Consider the following 13,481-nt stretch of genomic DNA (forward strand, 5'->3'; position numbering starts at 1 on the left):
GACAAGAGCCACTGCCCAAAAACAGAAGGGAGAGTGGGCAGCCCCTCAAACTCCTGCTCTGCAAGAGGCCCACTTCCTGCACATATCCCCTAACTTGCCCCAAAAGCCGTCCATCCAATTTATCTGGTTTCCATCAAGCCCTATTCCCCATCCCTGTGAGACTGCCTGCACCAGGCACCAACAGCCCCTGGTGCAATTCCTCTGAGTGGCTGGGCACTGACTGGCTCCAGGTGAATCTTGGGGAGGAGTAGCAGGAAGAAGAGGAAAGTGAAGAGCCAGAGAAAGTAAACAGGAGGAAGAGGCAGACATGGGGAGACCTCCTCTGCTGCATGGTCCCCTCTCCGCTCCTGCCACTTGCCTGGGAAGGCCTCTCCCTGTCCCTGTTTCACAGCTGAGCACGCTGAGGCTCTGAAGCCACTGATCTGAGGGCGTGGAGCTGGCAAGTGGAAGAACCAGGGCCAGAACCTTGCTGCTCTGGGGTTGCCTATGCTAAACCTTAAGCAACCAAAGAATTAGCTCTGGGACCAAAAGACTGAAGCAGAGTTCAGTAAGTAGGGAGCTTGATGTTAACTGGGGTCCATCTTGAGAAGGGGGAGGAGGAAAAGGAGGAGGAGAGCTGGTTCTGAGGCTTCAGGTCTCAGAGCTGCCACTCCCCACCCCCGCTGGCCTGCTCAGTTTTTTCCACTGACAACCTCTTTTAGTGCAGGTTCTCAAAAGTGAGTTAGACTGGCCACCAACCAGACTTTGGATATGCAGCCTTAGGTCAGGCCATATGAAGCAATCAGCTATGCCCAGAGAAGGCAGGAACCATATGGCCACAGCCTACTCAGCCAGAGCAGAAAGTAAGAGGAGTGGACAGGGCTAGGCAGGGACCCCAGACAGGAGCCAGTAGGAGGCATCTCCAGTTACCCAGCAGCTCCATCAGGTCTTGCTTCCTTTTGGTGAAGGAGACAGAGCATAGCTTATCACTCCCATTCTTCAGAGGAAACTGAGGCCCAGAGAGGACAAAGGCTTTCCTGGACCCACACAGCCAGTCAGTGACAGAGCCTAGAGTCAGAGTCAGGCCTGACCCACCCTCCATTTCCGCCTCTCTACCCCGCCCCCCGACATACACACACAGAAGTGGAGTTCCACTGAAACACCCCTCCGTGCCCTGCCTTCTGAGCCAGCAGCCTGGCTCCCCACCCCATGTATTATTCAGCTCCTGAGAGCCAGCCAGCTCCCGTTACACTGACCGCAGCCCAGCACCTGCTCTGCCCATTCCCCTCCTCCCTTGCCCAGGACCTAGAGCGTTCAAACTTCTCCTCCAAGATGACTTGGTGGGCTTTGACCATCCCACCCTGGGCTCCACTTCCGGTCCAGTGCAGGTGTGCTGGTGATTTAGGGCAGGTGGCATTCCATCTCTGTGGCTCAATGTCTTTGTCTGTGAAGCCGAAATGACCCAAGGGCTCCCTTCAGGGGGTTGAGCCAGCTGTGGCCTAGGGAGGGCCTGACCAGGATGAGCACTGATGTTGCCATGACGACTCCGAGGCAAGAATGTCTTCCCCAGCACAGGCCTCATAGGCAGGCTTCCCTATCCCGGTAAACAACACCCACACACTTTCCACCACTGCTCTAGGGTGAAACCCAAGGCGCTCTAGAGGAGATGAATTATGGATCCGCCCTCCCGGAATCCTGGCTCAGCCCTCCCCACGCCACCCGGGGCCAGTCCAGTCTGCTCCCAGCCCGAGGAGGCCGCGTGTCCAGCCGCGGGCAGGAGACCGAGCAGGTCCCTACGTCTCCAAGTCCCTGAGCCCGTGACACCGACCCCAGGCCCGGTAGAGAGCAGACAGCCACCATGGCGAAGGAGGAAGATGAGGAGAAGAAAGCCAAGAAAGGGAAGAAGGGGAAGAAGGCACCGGAGCCGGAGAAGCCCAAACGGAGCCTGAAGGGGACGTCGCGGCTCTTCATGGGTTTCCGCGACCGCACACCCAAGATCTCCAAGAAAGGCCAGTTCCGCAGCGCCTCGGCCTTCTTCTGGGGCCTCCACACCGGCCCCCAGAAGACCAAGCGCAAGAAGAAGGCCCGCACTGTGCTCAAGTCCACGTCGAAGCTCATGACGCAGATGCGTATGGGCAAGAAGAAGCGGGCGATGAAGGGCAAGAAACCGTCCTTCATGGTGATCCGCTTCCCAGGCCGCCGTGGCTACGGCCGCCTTCGGCCGCGCGCCCGGTCGCTCAGCAAGGCGTCCACGGCCATCAACTGGCTCACAAAAAAGTTCCTCCTCAAGAAGGCCGAGGAGTCGGGCAGCGAGCAGGCCACGGTGGACGCCTGGCTGCAGCGCTCGAGCTCTCGCATGGGCTCCCGCAAACTCGCCTTCCCGTCGGGTGCCGAGATCCTGCGGCCCGGGGGCCGGCTCCGGAGGTTCCCCCGCAGCCGCAGCATCTACGCGTCAGGCGAGCCCCTGGGCTTCCTGCCCTCCGAGGACGAGGCCCCGTTCCATCACTCGGGTTCCCGCAAGTCGCTGTACGGGCTTGAGGGTTTCCAGGACCTGGGCGAGTATTATGACTATCACCGCGATGGCGACGACTACTATGACCGGCAGTCACTCCACCGCTACGAGGAGCAGGAACCCTACCTGGCGGGCCTCGGCCCCTACAGCCCGGCTTGGCCACCCTACAGCGACCACTACTACGGGTACCTGCCGGAGGACCCCTACGACTACTACCACCCCGACTATTACGGTGGCCCCTTTGATCCAGGGTACACCTACAGCTACGGCTATGGCTACAACGATTACGAACCCCCATATGCGCCCCCGTCGGGGTACTCGTCTCCTTACAGCTACCACGATGGGTACGAGGGCGAGGCGCACCCATATGGCTACTACCTGGATCCCTATGCACCGTACGACGTGCCATACCCGCCCTATGACCTCCCGTACCACACTCCCTACGATGTACCCTACTTTGATCCCTACGGGGTCCCCTACACCGTCCCCTATGTCGAAGGCATCTATGGCGGTGGGGACGAGGCCATCTACCCCCCCGAGGTGCCCTATTTTTACCCAGAGGAGTCGACCTCGGCCTTTGTGTACCCCTGGGTACCACCGCCCATCCTGTCGCCCCACAATCCGTATGCCCACCCCATGGATGACATTGCCGAGCTGGAGGAGCCGGAGGACGCGGGCGGGGAGCGTCAGGGGACCTCCTTCCGCCTGCCCAGCGCCGCCTTCTTCGAGCAGCAAGGCATGGACAAGCCCGCCAGGTCCAAGCTGTCCCTCATCCGCAAGTTCCGCCTCTTCCCGCGACCCCAGGTGAAGCTGTTTGGGAAGGAGAAGCTGGAGGTGCCCCTGCCACCCTCTCTGGATATTCCTCTGCCCTTAGGGGATGCGGACGAAGAAGAGGACGAGGAGGAGCCGCCCCCGGTGCCCAATGTGCCCTACGGCCACCCTTTCTGGGGCTTCCTCACGCCACGCCAGCGAAACCTCCAGCGCGCGCTGTCGGCCTTCGGCGCCCACCGGGGCCTGGGCTTCGGCCCTGAGTTTGGCCGCCCCGCTCCTCGCCCTGCCACCTCGCTGGCGCGGTTCCTCAAGAAGACGCTGTCGGAGAAGAAGCCCATTCCGCGGCTCAGGGGCAGCCAGAAGGCCCGGGCGGGCGGCCCCGCGGTCAGGGAGGCAGCCTACAAACGCTTCGGCTACAAGCTGGCTGGCATGGACCCGGAGCGGCCCAGCACGCCCATCGTGCTGAGGAGGGCCCAGCCACGCGCTCGCAGCGGCAACGACGCGCGCCGCCCTCCCGCGCCCGCGCCCGCGCCCGCGCCCAGGAAGGTCTCCCACTGGAGCGCGCTCCTGTCCCCGCCCGTGCCCCCTAGGACCCCCAGCCCCGGGCCCCCGCCTGCGCCGCCCCTCTACCCGGCACTCTCGGGCCTGCCCCGGCCGGCCTCGCCCTACGGCTCCCTCCGCCGCCACCCGCCGCCCTGGGCCGCCCCAGCGCACGTGCCCCCGGCGCCGCAGGCCAGCTGGTGGGCCTTCGTGGAGCCCCCTGCCGTGAGTCCGGAGATGCCCCCCGACCTACTGGCCTTCCCCGGGCCCCGACCCTCGTTCAGGGACTCCCGCGGGCGAGGGGCGGCCTTCGGCTTCCCCGGGGCCTCCCCACGGGCGTCGCGGAGGCGAGCCTGGTCACCACTGGCCTCGCCCCAGCCCTCGCTGAAGAGCCTGCCGGGCCCCGGCTACCGCTCACCCTTGGCGCCCCCGTCGCCTCAGCTGTCCTTGCGCGCGGGACCCTTCCAGCCGCCCTTCCCGCCCCCGGCCCGCCGGCCCCGCTCGCTGCAGGAGTCCCCAGCCCCACGCAGAGCCGCGGGGCGCCTGGGCCCACCCCGCTCGCCGCTGCCGGGCTCACCCAGGCCACCCTCGCCGCCCCCGGGGCTGGGCCACAGCCCGCGGCGCCGCTCCCTGAATCTGCCCTCGCACCTCCCGCACACGTGGCGGCGCCTCAGCGAGCCACCCACTCGGGCTGTGAAGCCACGAGTGCGCCCGCCCTTCCACCGACCGCCCGGGGCCGGAGCCGGGGCCTGGCGGGCGCCCCTGGAGCACCGGGAAAGCCCGCGAGAAGCCGAGGACTCAGAGGTGCCCTGGACCGTGCCCCCGCTGGCCCCCATCTGGGACGTGGACATGCCTCCCACCCAACGCCCACCCTCCCCCTGGCCAGGAGGTGCAGGCAGCCGCCGAGGCTTTTCCAGGCCACCCCCTGTGCCGGAAAACCCCTTTCTCCAGCACGTAGGCCCTGTGCCATCCACCACCCTCCAGCCTGAGGATGCAGCTGCTGATATGACCAGGGTCTTCCTGGGCAGACACCATGAGCCGGGTCCTGGACAGCTCACCAAATCAGCTGGCCCAACCCCTGAGAAGCTTGAAGAAGAGGCCACCCTGGGAGACCCCCAGCTGCCAGCAGAGACCAAGCCTCCAATCCCAACACCTCCCAAGGATGTCACACCCCCTAAGGATGTCCTCCCAGAGCAAAAGACATTAAGGCCCAGCCTCTCATACCCACTGGCTGCACGTGAGCAGACGAGGGCCACATGGCCACCATGGCACCGCTGGGGGACACTGCCCCAAACCGCAGCCCCCTTGGCACCCACCAGGGCCCCAGAGCCCCTGCCCAAGGGGGGCGAGCGGAGCCAGGCAGCCCCTGGGCGTTTTGCTGTGGTCATGCCTCGTGTGCAGAAGCTGAGCTCTTTCCAGCGAGTTGGGCCTGCAGCCCTGAAGCCTCGAGTCCAGCCAACCCAGGACCCCAAGCCAAGAGCCTGGGGTCTTCGCTGGTCCTGCCTCTGGCTTCGGGCAGATGCCTGTGGACCCAGGCCACGAGTACACGCCCACCCCCAGTCCTGCCACCTGGGCCCTGGAGCCGCCTGCCTCTCCCTTAAGGGCTCCTGGGAAGAGGTCGGCCCCCCAAGCTGGCGGAACAAGGTATGGGGGCACAGATTACAGGGAGGGTTTGAGGGTTCTGGCCTAGAAAACAGGGCAAGAGAGACAGCCTGAGGAGCCCTGTGCAACCTTGGAGAGCGGCTGCCTGCTGGGGCCTGTAAGTTGGGGAGAACAGTCCCTCCCAGAACCTCTGGAGGGTTGAACAAGGGGATGCCCAGCACAGGTAGGCACAGGACAGAGACGTGGGAAACTGCTTCCAGGTCGCTCTGGGGAAGGATCTTTGTTCATCTCAGCCTGGGCCCTGGGCAGCCCTGCCCTGATCCAATCTGGATGGCAGGTCTGGCCCTAACTTCCCCTCAGAGATTTTAGCCAAGCCAGATGTGAAACTGCAGGACATGCCTATCCATCCTGTTCCACCGCACATCCAGGTCTGTGCGGTTCCTCCTGTCTCCTACTGACCCTGCCCCAAATTAGAGCCTCCTCTTTCCTCAAGGTTTTTGCTGCCCTTTGAAGTCCCCTGGGCTGCAGGATTCTGGAATAGGTCAGGGTGAGGGGCTCAGGATCCAACCCTCCAGCCTCCTCATTGCACAGAGGGAAAACTGAACCAGGAGTCCTTCTGGAACCCCATGGCGGGTACAGGGTAGGCAGCCCTTCTGAGGAGTGCCCAGCCCATGCCTGGCTGCCACACTCAAGGTGGAACTCGAGCCTGATGCTGGGTGGCCCTTGGCCGGGGTGCGTGGTCACCGGAGCCTCTCCCGGGATGCTGGGGTGGTGGGCGGGGCAAGCAGGGGCGGCAGGTGCGTCTCAGCCTGTGCAGACCGTGCCCAGCGGAGCGGGCAGCCAGCTGGGCCCAAAAATGGCAACTGGGGCAGCCTGGCTGCTGGGGGGGCCCTGGCCCCGGCGGCGGGTGCCCCGTGCCGTGTGGGCTGCAGCATTGCGGGAGCGGGGCGCAGGGCGCCTAGGGGTGAGGGGCAAGGATGCCTGGGCCCTCCTCACCCTGGAATACGTGAGTGGCTGAATTATTCAGGGTCTGAGGCTGCTGGCAAGCACGTGGGCAGATGGGTGGGCTAGAGGCCAGGGCAGAAAAGGTGATACTCGCTGTGCCCTACTTAGCAGCCCAGCGACAGGCATGCAGGCCTCCCTCCTGGTGTCCTCTTTCCTCGCCTGCTCAGGGTGCTGCTGGGATTGGAGAGGCTGAGGGTGCACATGTGTGTGCTCCCAGTCATGTGGATCCTGCGCAGGCCTGCATGCCTGAGCATGTGTGCGCGTGTGTACCATGGCCAAATGACGAAAGCTAGTGTATGAGGTCTGAGCAGATGTGGCATCCCTCGGGATCAGGGTTGTTTGCCCACCCTCTGCCCATGTGCACAGATGTGCGTGCAGAGAGGAGACCCTGCAGCCCAAAGGTGGCATCAGAACTTCCATTCTCCAGACCCCCAGGGTAGGGAGGGACCCAGCTGTGCACCCAGATGTATGTGCCAAGTGGACAGGTAGAGCATGTGCCTGCACACTATGTGCCTCCAGCCGGGCCCCACAGGCTTGCATATGTGTCCACAGGCCTACAAGAACACCTGTGTGCCTGGGAGTTGTATGAGCTGTAAATGCCATTGAGTGTGGGTTCATATGCAGGTGTCCACACATTTTCCCTGGGATGAGCATGGGGGTGTGGTGCTAAGACAGTCTCCATCTCTGCCCTCCTGGAGGCCCCATGCGTCAGGTCACAAGTGTCCTTTTGAGTTGTCACACAAACCAACACATGGGGTCTGCTGGTGCTGGGACAGCTGCAGTTGGGAGGGAGCTGGCACGTGCACCCATGTACCTGCTCATGCCTTTGCTCACCCCCCAGGGCAGGACACTTAGGAGCTCATGGGAGCGCCTGCCTGGGCACTGAGGGCATGCGTGTGTCTCATGTGTGAGGGTTGCATGCAGGTTCCAGGGGCCACAGCATTCTGTAATGAGGAGACTTGCAGGACCCACCTGGCCTTGGGATTCCCTCCCCAACAATGTTAGCAGGCCCCAGGTATGACCAAGCCAGGGGCCAGTGGGGGCGGGGGGCACCCTTCAAACTGCAGACACAGTCTCTCTTTCACACAGATGCACTCCATCCGAAACCTGCCATCTGTGCGGTTCCGCGAGCAGCACAGGGAGGATGGTGTGGAGGACATGACACAGCTGGAGTGAGTGGGCAGGGCTGGCGGGGTAACAAGGTGTCACCATGGGGTCCCCACCCTCCCAACCAGAGCGGCTCCTCCTGCAGTTGCCTCTCACCTCCCAGGACATTTTCAGAGCCTCAGTCATGAAGTGTCACAAAGACTAAATGTGGTGTGCTTTGTGAGTTAGATGGACTTTGGTTCAAATCCTAGCCCCACCACTCACTAGCTGGCAGACCTTGGACAAATCGCTTTGCTTCTCTGCACCTCAGTTTCTCATCCACAAAATGGGAGTGGGATGGCTGTGGTGAGGATGCCGGCACATTGGAGGTGCTCAAAACAAGAGGGCCGTGTTTGTCAACATCATTATCTAATCATGGTGATTACGTAAGAGTGTCCCCCAAACCCCCAATGAAGTAGGTACAATGATTATCATACCCATTGGACAAATAAAGAAACAGGCACAGACAGGTGAAGTAATTTGCCCAAATTACTTCCTAACTGGTTGGTGTCAGAAACAGGACTTGAACTCAGGCCTATCTGATCAAGGCACTGCACTGAGTCGGGGAGGGAGACTCATGCCAGAACCAGCCCTGGGGGCGCTCACGGCTTCTCTCTGTGCCCTTCTAGAGACCTCCAGGAAACCACTGTGCTGTCCAACCTCAAGATTAGATTTGAACGGAACCTCATCTACGTAAGACCTAGGGCTGGCCCTGCCCTGGGCCTAGGTCAGGAAGGCAGCTGCCTCCTGGGGCCGGGTGGGATGCACAGATTTCTCTTGTGGGCCCTAGCCCCTGTGGCCTCTGGTTTGAACTCTGAGTTTCTGTCATTTCAGCATAGAATGCCAGAGCCTAGAACTAAAATCTGAAGTCTTTTTTTTTTTTTTTTTTTTTTTTTTGAGACGGAGTCTCGCTCTGTCGCCCAGGCTGGAGTGCAGTGGCGCGATCTAGGCTCACTGCAAGCTCCGCCTCCCGGGTTCACGCCATTCTCCTGCCTCAGCCTCCCGAGTAGCTGGGACTACAGGCGCCCACAACCGCGCCCGGCTAATTTTTTTTTTTGTATTTTTAGTAGAGACGGGGTTTCACCGTGGTCTCGATCTCCTGACCTTGTGATCCGCCCGCCTCGGCCTCCCAAAGCGCTGGGATTACAGGCGTGAGCCACCGCGCCCGGCCAAAATCTGAAGTCTTAAAACACAGTCTTAGAATGGTGGATGCCAGAGGCAGAAAGCTGGAGACAGAGAATCCAGAAATACGCAACACCCCCACTACCCGGGACCTGACAGATAGAACTTCCAGAGTCCTAGAATCCATAGACCCGGACCCCAGAGTGGGGATGGTCAGAGGGGTTGGAGGGGAGCCTCTGACCTCAGAATGACAGAACAGAGGGCCAAGGGCCCAGAGCCAGTGTGGAAGACAAGGACACCCGGAAGGGCTCTGGCCACATCAGGATCCCCTGAGTTCCCCAACTACCCACTCCAGGCAGTGGAGGTTTGCCCTCAACAGGAGCCAAAAGTTCCTGGAGCCTGGGTCCAACTATGAACAAATGAAGTAGGCGGAAGCCCACCCAGGATCGTGGCTGTGGGGTTTTACTCACTCCAGACTCCTCTCAGCTCAGCCTGCTGCAGTGCCTGAGATTCCACTGTTAGAGCACATAGCCCAGCAAGCTGGTAGAGGGCTCTAGATGGGAATCCTGAGTCCAGGCAGCCAGATATCTGTTCGGATGGAAACAGGGAGCCAAGCTTCCAGCGTAGGGGAAGGAGGGACACAGGTCTGCAAGGAGCCATGACGCTGAGGCCACCGTCTGCCCAGCAGACATACATCGGGAGCATCCTGGTGTCGGTGAACCCATACCAAATGTTTGGAATCTATGGGCCGGAGCAGGTGCAGCAGTACAATGGACGGGCCCTGGGAGAGAATCCCCCGTGAGTGTCTCAGGGGCGGGGCGGGGCTGCCGTGGGGTCTCTTGGGCCCGTCTTTCCCCTGCTGTGGGAGCCTGGATCCCAGCTGCACCCTAGCCATGAGTCAGAGGTAAATGGGGAAAGGCAGCCCACCTACTCAATCTGACAGTCTCTCCCCAGGCAAGGCCGCAGCCACAGGTTGGAGGGCACTGTGGTTCAGACCAGGATGGGGGTGGGAGCATTCCCCCACCAGGGTGAGGGGTGGGCCGGATTGGCTGTTTGGCTGGATATGGATGCTCCCTGCCCAATCCCTGGGAGGTTTGGGAGCTTAGAGGCAGGGGCCGGCTCCAGTGACCTTTCTCCCCAGGCACCTCTTTGCTATTGCAAATCTCGCCTTCGCCAAAATGCTCGATGCCAAACAGAACCAGTGCATAATCATCAGGTGAGCGGGCTGCCTTTATGTGGGGGATAAATGGGGGACCTTCGGTAGCAGGCCTGCATCTGGCCAGAACTGCTGTGGGAACTTGGAAGATTGCCTGATACCGCTGGGTTGGCATACTGCACGTAGCCTCTTGCTTCAGGATGGGGGTCAGGGTGCACCAGAAGAGGCAGTGAAAGGTTGGAACTCACTCTGCCCCTTTGCTCGGTCAGTGGAGAGAGCGGCTCTGGCAAAACTGAGGCCACCAAGCTGATTCTTCGCTACCTGGCCGCCATGAACCAGAAACGGGATGTCATGCAGCAGGTGAGTCTACTTGTCTCCCCAGGACCCTAGGTTGAGCACACTTTGATAAGCACACCTCGTGTACTCCCCAAGAGACAAGGCTCCTTGGCCCACTAGAAAGATGGGGAGGCTGAGTTCCAGAAGGGAGCCTTGCCCAGGGCTGCTTTTTCTGCCACCCATCCCAGGGGTGTGCCTGCCTATGCTTCTGTGGCAGCTCCTGATTCCAGCCCTCCAGGTCCAGTTCACAGTGGAGACCACATAGGGAAGGGGAGTCATCGCATCTCTCCCACCTGGCCTCACCTTCCTGGTCATGGCCCTGGGGCCACCATATTCTCACACTCAGAAGCTATGCAGCCCCCAGCTATCAAGAGGCAGGGCAGGCCTGAGTGTGGGTCAGGCAGTAGATGCCAAGCCAGAGTCTGCAGGATTGGAACTTTGCTGACAAAGACAGTGCTAAGCTCTCTGAGCCTGAGAATGGTAGAACCCCATCCCTCGCACCTACTGTGTTCGAGGCCCAGGCTAGGCACTGGGGACGAGTAGCGGCAACTCAGGCAAATGTTCACATCCTCATGGGAACTTTACTCTAGTGGTGGAGGCGGGAAGAAAAATATGTATACACTTATATACAAGTAAATTATATGTACGTGAAAGGGTAGATGGTGAGTTGCGGAGGAAAAAAGTGGAGAGAAGGGTGGGGAGTGTTGGGGGTTGCAATCATAAGTGTGGTGGTCAGGGTAGGCTGTACAGAGAAGACAAGAGAGTGGGCTCTGGGAATGTCTAGGGGAACAGTGAAGAGGCAGAGGGAAGAGTGCCTGCAAAGGCCCTGAGGTGCAAGCAGGTTGGGTCCAGGTACAGGTCAAAGCCAGCCAGCAGCCTACAGAAGACAGACTGGGGTGTGAGAGGGAGAACTGTCGGAGGGTGACCCCAGACATTTGGTCTGACCCACAGGCGGCACAGAGGCAGGCTGGGCAGTGGAGGAGGAGCAGGTTTGTTGAGAAGAGGTGTCTGCTAGGCATATGCACAGAGATGGCAGAGAGGTGATGGGTGCATCACCAGCCTGGAGCTCAGGAGAAGGCGGGGCTGGCCTGCCAGCTCAGACTCCAGAACCACAGACCCAGACTTCCCCAACCCTGGGGCCCACGAAGGTTTGCACATGGCCACAATGTCCTAGCCAGTGGTGAACCCAGCAAGGTGATCCTGGGGGCATAGGTGGGGGCTGCTCAGGCTTTGCCGTCAGGTTCCAGCCTGGCCTGGGCCCCTCTGATGCCTGCCTTGGCCTGCCAGGCTCTCCCATCCCAGTCCAGGCCTCCTGATGACCAAACAGATCATCCCTTGCTCCAAGCACAGTTTTCAAAACCTTTCAGGTCAGATTTGTGGAATGACTAGCTAGGTAGGCAGGGAAAGAAATAAGTGTACCTTGTGCACCTCCTGTGGCCAGGCACAGTGCTGGGTTCCTTCAGTTATCATCACACAGAGCTTTACGGCAACCGTGGGAGGCAGGTACATTTGTGTCCATTTATAGATGGGAACACTGAGGCCTAAGAAGGGAGGAGTGAAGTGGTGCAGGAGCTTGGATTTGCAGTCCATGGCAGAGAGCTGTCAGGGAGGACGGATGGAGCTGTGGATGTGGCTGAGTCTGGGAGTTTCTGTGTGCCAGGTACACAGAATGTGTGAGGACAGGCCTGCCAGCTGTGATGACCATGGGGCTCCTTTCCTAGACATGGCTCTCCTCTCCTCAGATAATCAAACAGTCCAGTTCTAGGGTCAGTTTTAGGCATGGCTAGATCCAGAATCTTAGACAATGTCTCTTGTCTTGGCTGCACCCTCCCCCATGTATGGGCATCATCCTCAGCCTGACTCCCATTGGTCAGGAAGCTGGCACCATAATGATCAACCCTCCCAACATTTCAGAAATGAAACATTCAGAGCTCCATCTCACTGGGCAAGTTTTGGTCATATGTCCTAACTGAAACCAATCACGTAGCATGGGGAATGCTCTGCCCTGACTGACTGAGGCCTGGACCACAGGTTCCACCCCTCCGGTGTTCACCCACTCCATCCCCTGGCTTTCTGCCCTGCTGTATGCTGGGCACCAGGAACAGAGAAGCAGCCAGCCTGTCCTCAAGGGCTTCCCAGACTAAGGGATAGTACACAGGAAAGCCCAGGCAGACCTTGACTCATTGAACAATCACAGGCCAGCCCCCATCCCTCTCTGGACCTCAGTTTACTCCTTTATACAATGGGTGCAGTATTTCCTGGACTAAATGGGACAGATGGAAGGAACTGGCCCCATCCCCAAAATTACAGGTATTGTTTCTGTGGTGACTGGACCTCCTTTGCTTCTTCCCTAAAAGATTATCCTGAGGAAGTGCCTCAGCTAAAGAAGGTGCCATGTACACACTAGGCCCATGCTCATCACTCGAGTGGATTCTGGAGTCCCTAGGCATGTCATTTCACCTCTCTTTAAGCTTCAGTTTCCTAATCTGCAATACAGGGGTAATATTAGTACCTACCTCATGGGATTGTTAACAATTGCATTATCAGGGCAATGTGTCTGGCACACAGTAGGTGCTTAAATAGGTGGGAGCTTGCGATCAGCCATGGTCACCTTTAGGCAGCTCTGCCCATGAGATGCTATTCCTTTTTTGTTGTTTTTGTTTGTTTTTGTTTTGTTTTTATTTTTGTTTTAGACAGTCTCGCTCTGTCACCAGGCTGGAGTGCAGTGGTGCAATCTTGGCTCACTGCAACCTCTGCCTCCCGGGTTCAAGCAATTCTCCTGCCTCAGCCTCCCGAGTAGCTGGGACTACAGGTGGGCACCACCACGCCCAGCTAATTTTTTGTATTTTTAGTAGAGACAGAGTTTCACCATGTTGGTCAGGATGGTCTCGATCTCCTGGCCTCGTGATCCGCCCACCTCAGTCTCCCAAAGTCCTGGAATTACAGACGTGAGCCACCATGCCGGGCCGATGCTATTCCTTTTTCCATCCCTTTAGCAGATATTTTTTGAGGGCCTACGAAGCACCAGGTCCATTTAGATGCTGGGGACTCAGAGATCCGTGCCTGTGGGATTTGACAGTCTAGTGGGGAGACAGACAATACCCAAGAAAATAGAGAGTTTGCCAATGGGGCTAAGGGCTACCGGGGAGAGAATTCTAGTGGCCTTCCTGTGAGAGGTGAGGTTGGGGGGGCATGCAGGTGCGTGGGAGCAGTGGCGTCTAAGCAGAGGGAACAGGATATGCCAATGGTCAGAGGCAGAAGTGGGCCTGGGTGTCAGAGAACAGTGAGGAAGGCCAGGGCAGAGGTTCAGGG

The 13,481-nt window shown here is 59.6% G+C and overlaps 1 protein-coding gene across 11 annotated transcripts in view; it reads left to right on the top strand.

The window, feature by feature from the left end:
• The first annotated feature begins 1,148 nt into the window (after positions 1 to 1,148).
• The window catches only part of LOC105491056 (myosin XVA), a 66,019-nt gene continuing 53,686 nt past the window's right edge, over positions 1,149 to 13,481 (top strand). For 2 of the 11 annotated variants that reach the window (XM_071082443.1, XM_071082444.1), the window contains exons 1-6: positions 1,190 to 5,446; positions 7,499 to 7,581; positions 8,185 to 8,248; positions 9,366 to 9,475; positions 9,819 to 9,893; positions 10,103 to 10,193. In XM_071082443.1, the coding sequence (XP_070938544.1) occupies positions 1,838 to 5,446; positions 7,499 to 7,581; positions 8,185 to 8,248; positions 9,366 to 9,475; positions 9,819 to 9,893; positions 10,103 to 10,193 (4,032 nt within the window). In that variant the 5' untranslated portion in view covers positions 1,190 to 1,837. Of the gene's footprint in view, positions 5,447 to 7,498; positions 7,582 to 8,184; positions 8,249 to 9,365; positions 9,476 to 9,818; positions 9,894 to 10,102; positions 10,198 to 13,481 lie in introns of all 11 variants that reach the window. The other 9 variants (XR_011615444.1, XR_011615443.1, XM_071082449.1 and 6 more) reach the window with 9 other exon arrangements.

Source organism: Macaca nemestrina, chromosome 17 (assembly GCF_043159975.1).
Source record: "Macaca nemestrina isolate mMacNem1 chromosome 17, mMacNem.hap1, whole genome shotgun sequence".
Classification (NCBI taxonomy): domain Eukaryota; kingdom Metazoa; phylum Chordata; class Mammalia; order Primates; family Cercopithecidae; genus Macaca; species Macaca nemestrina.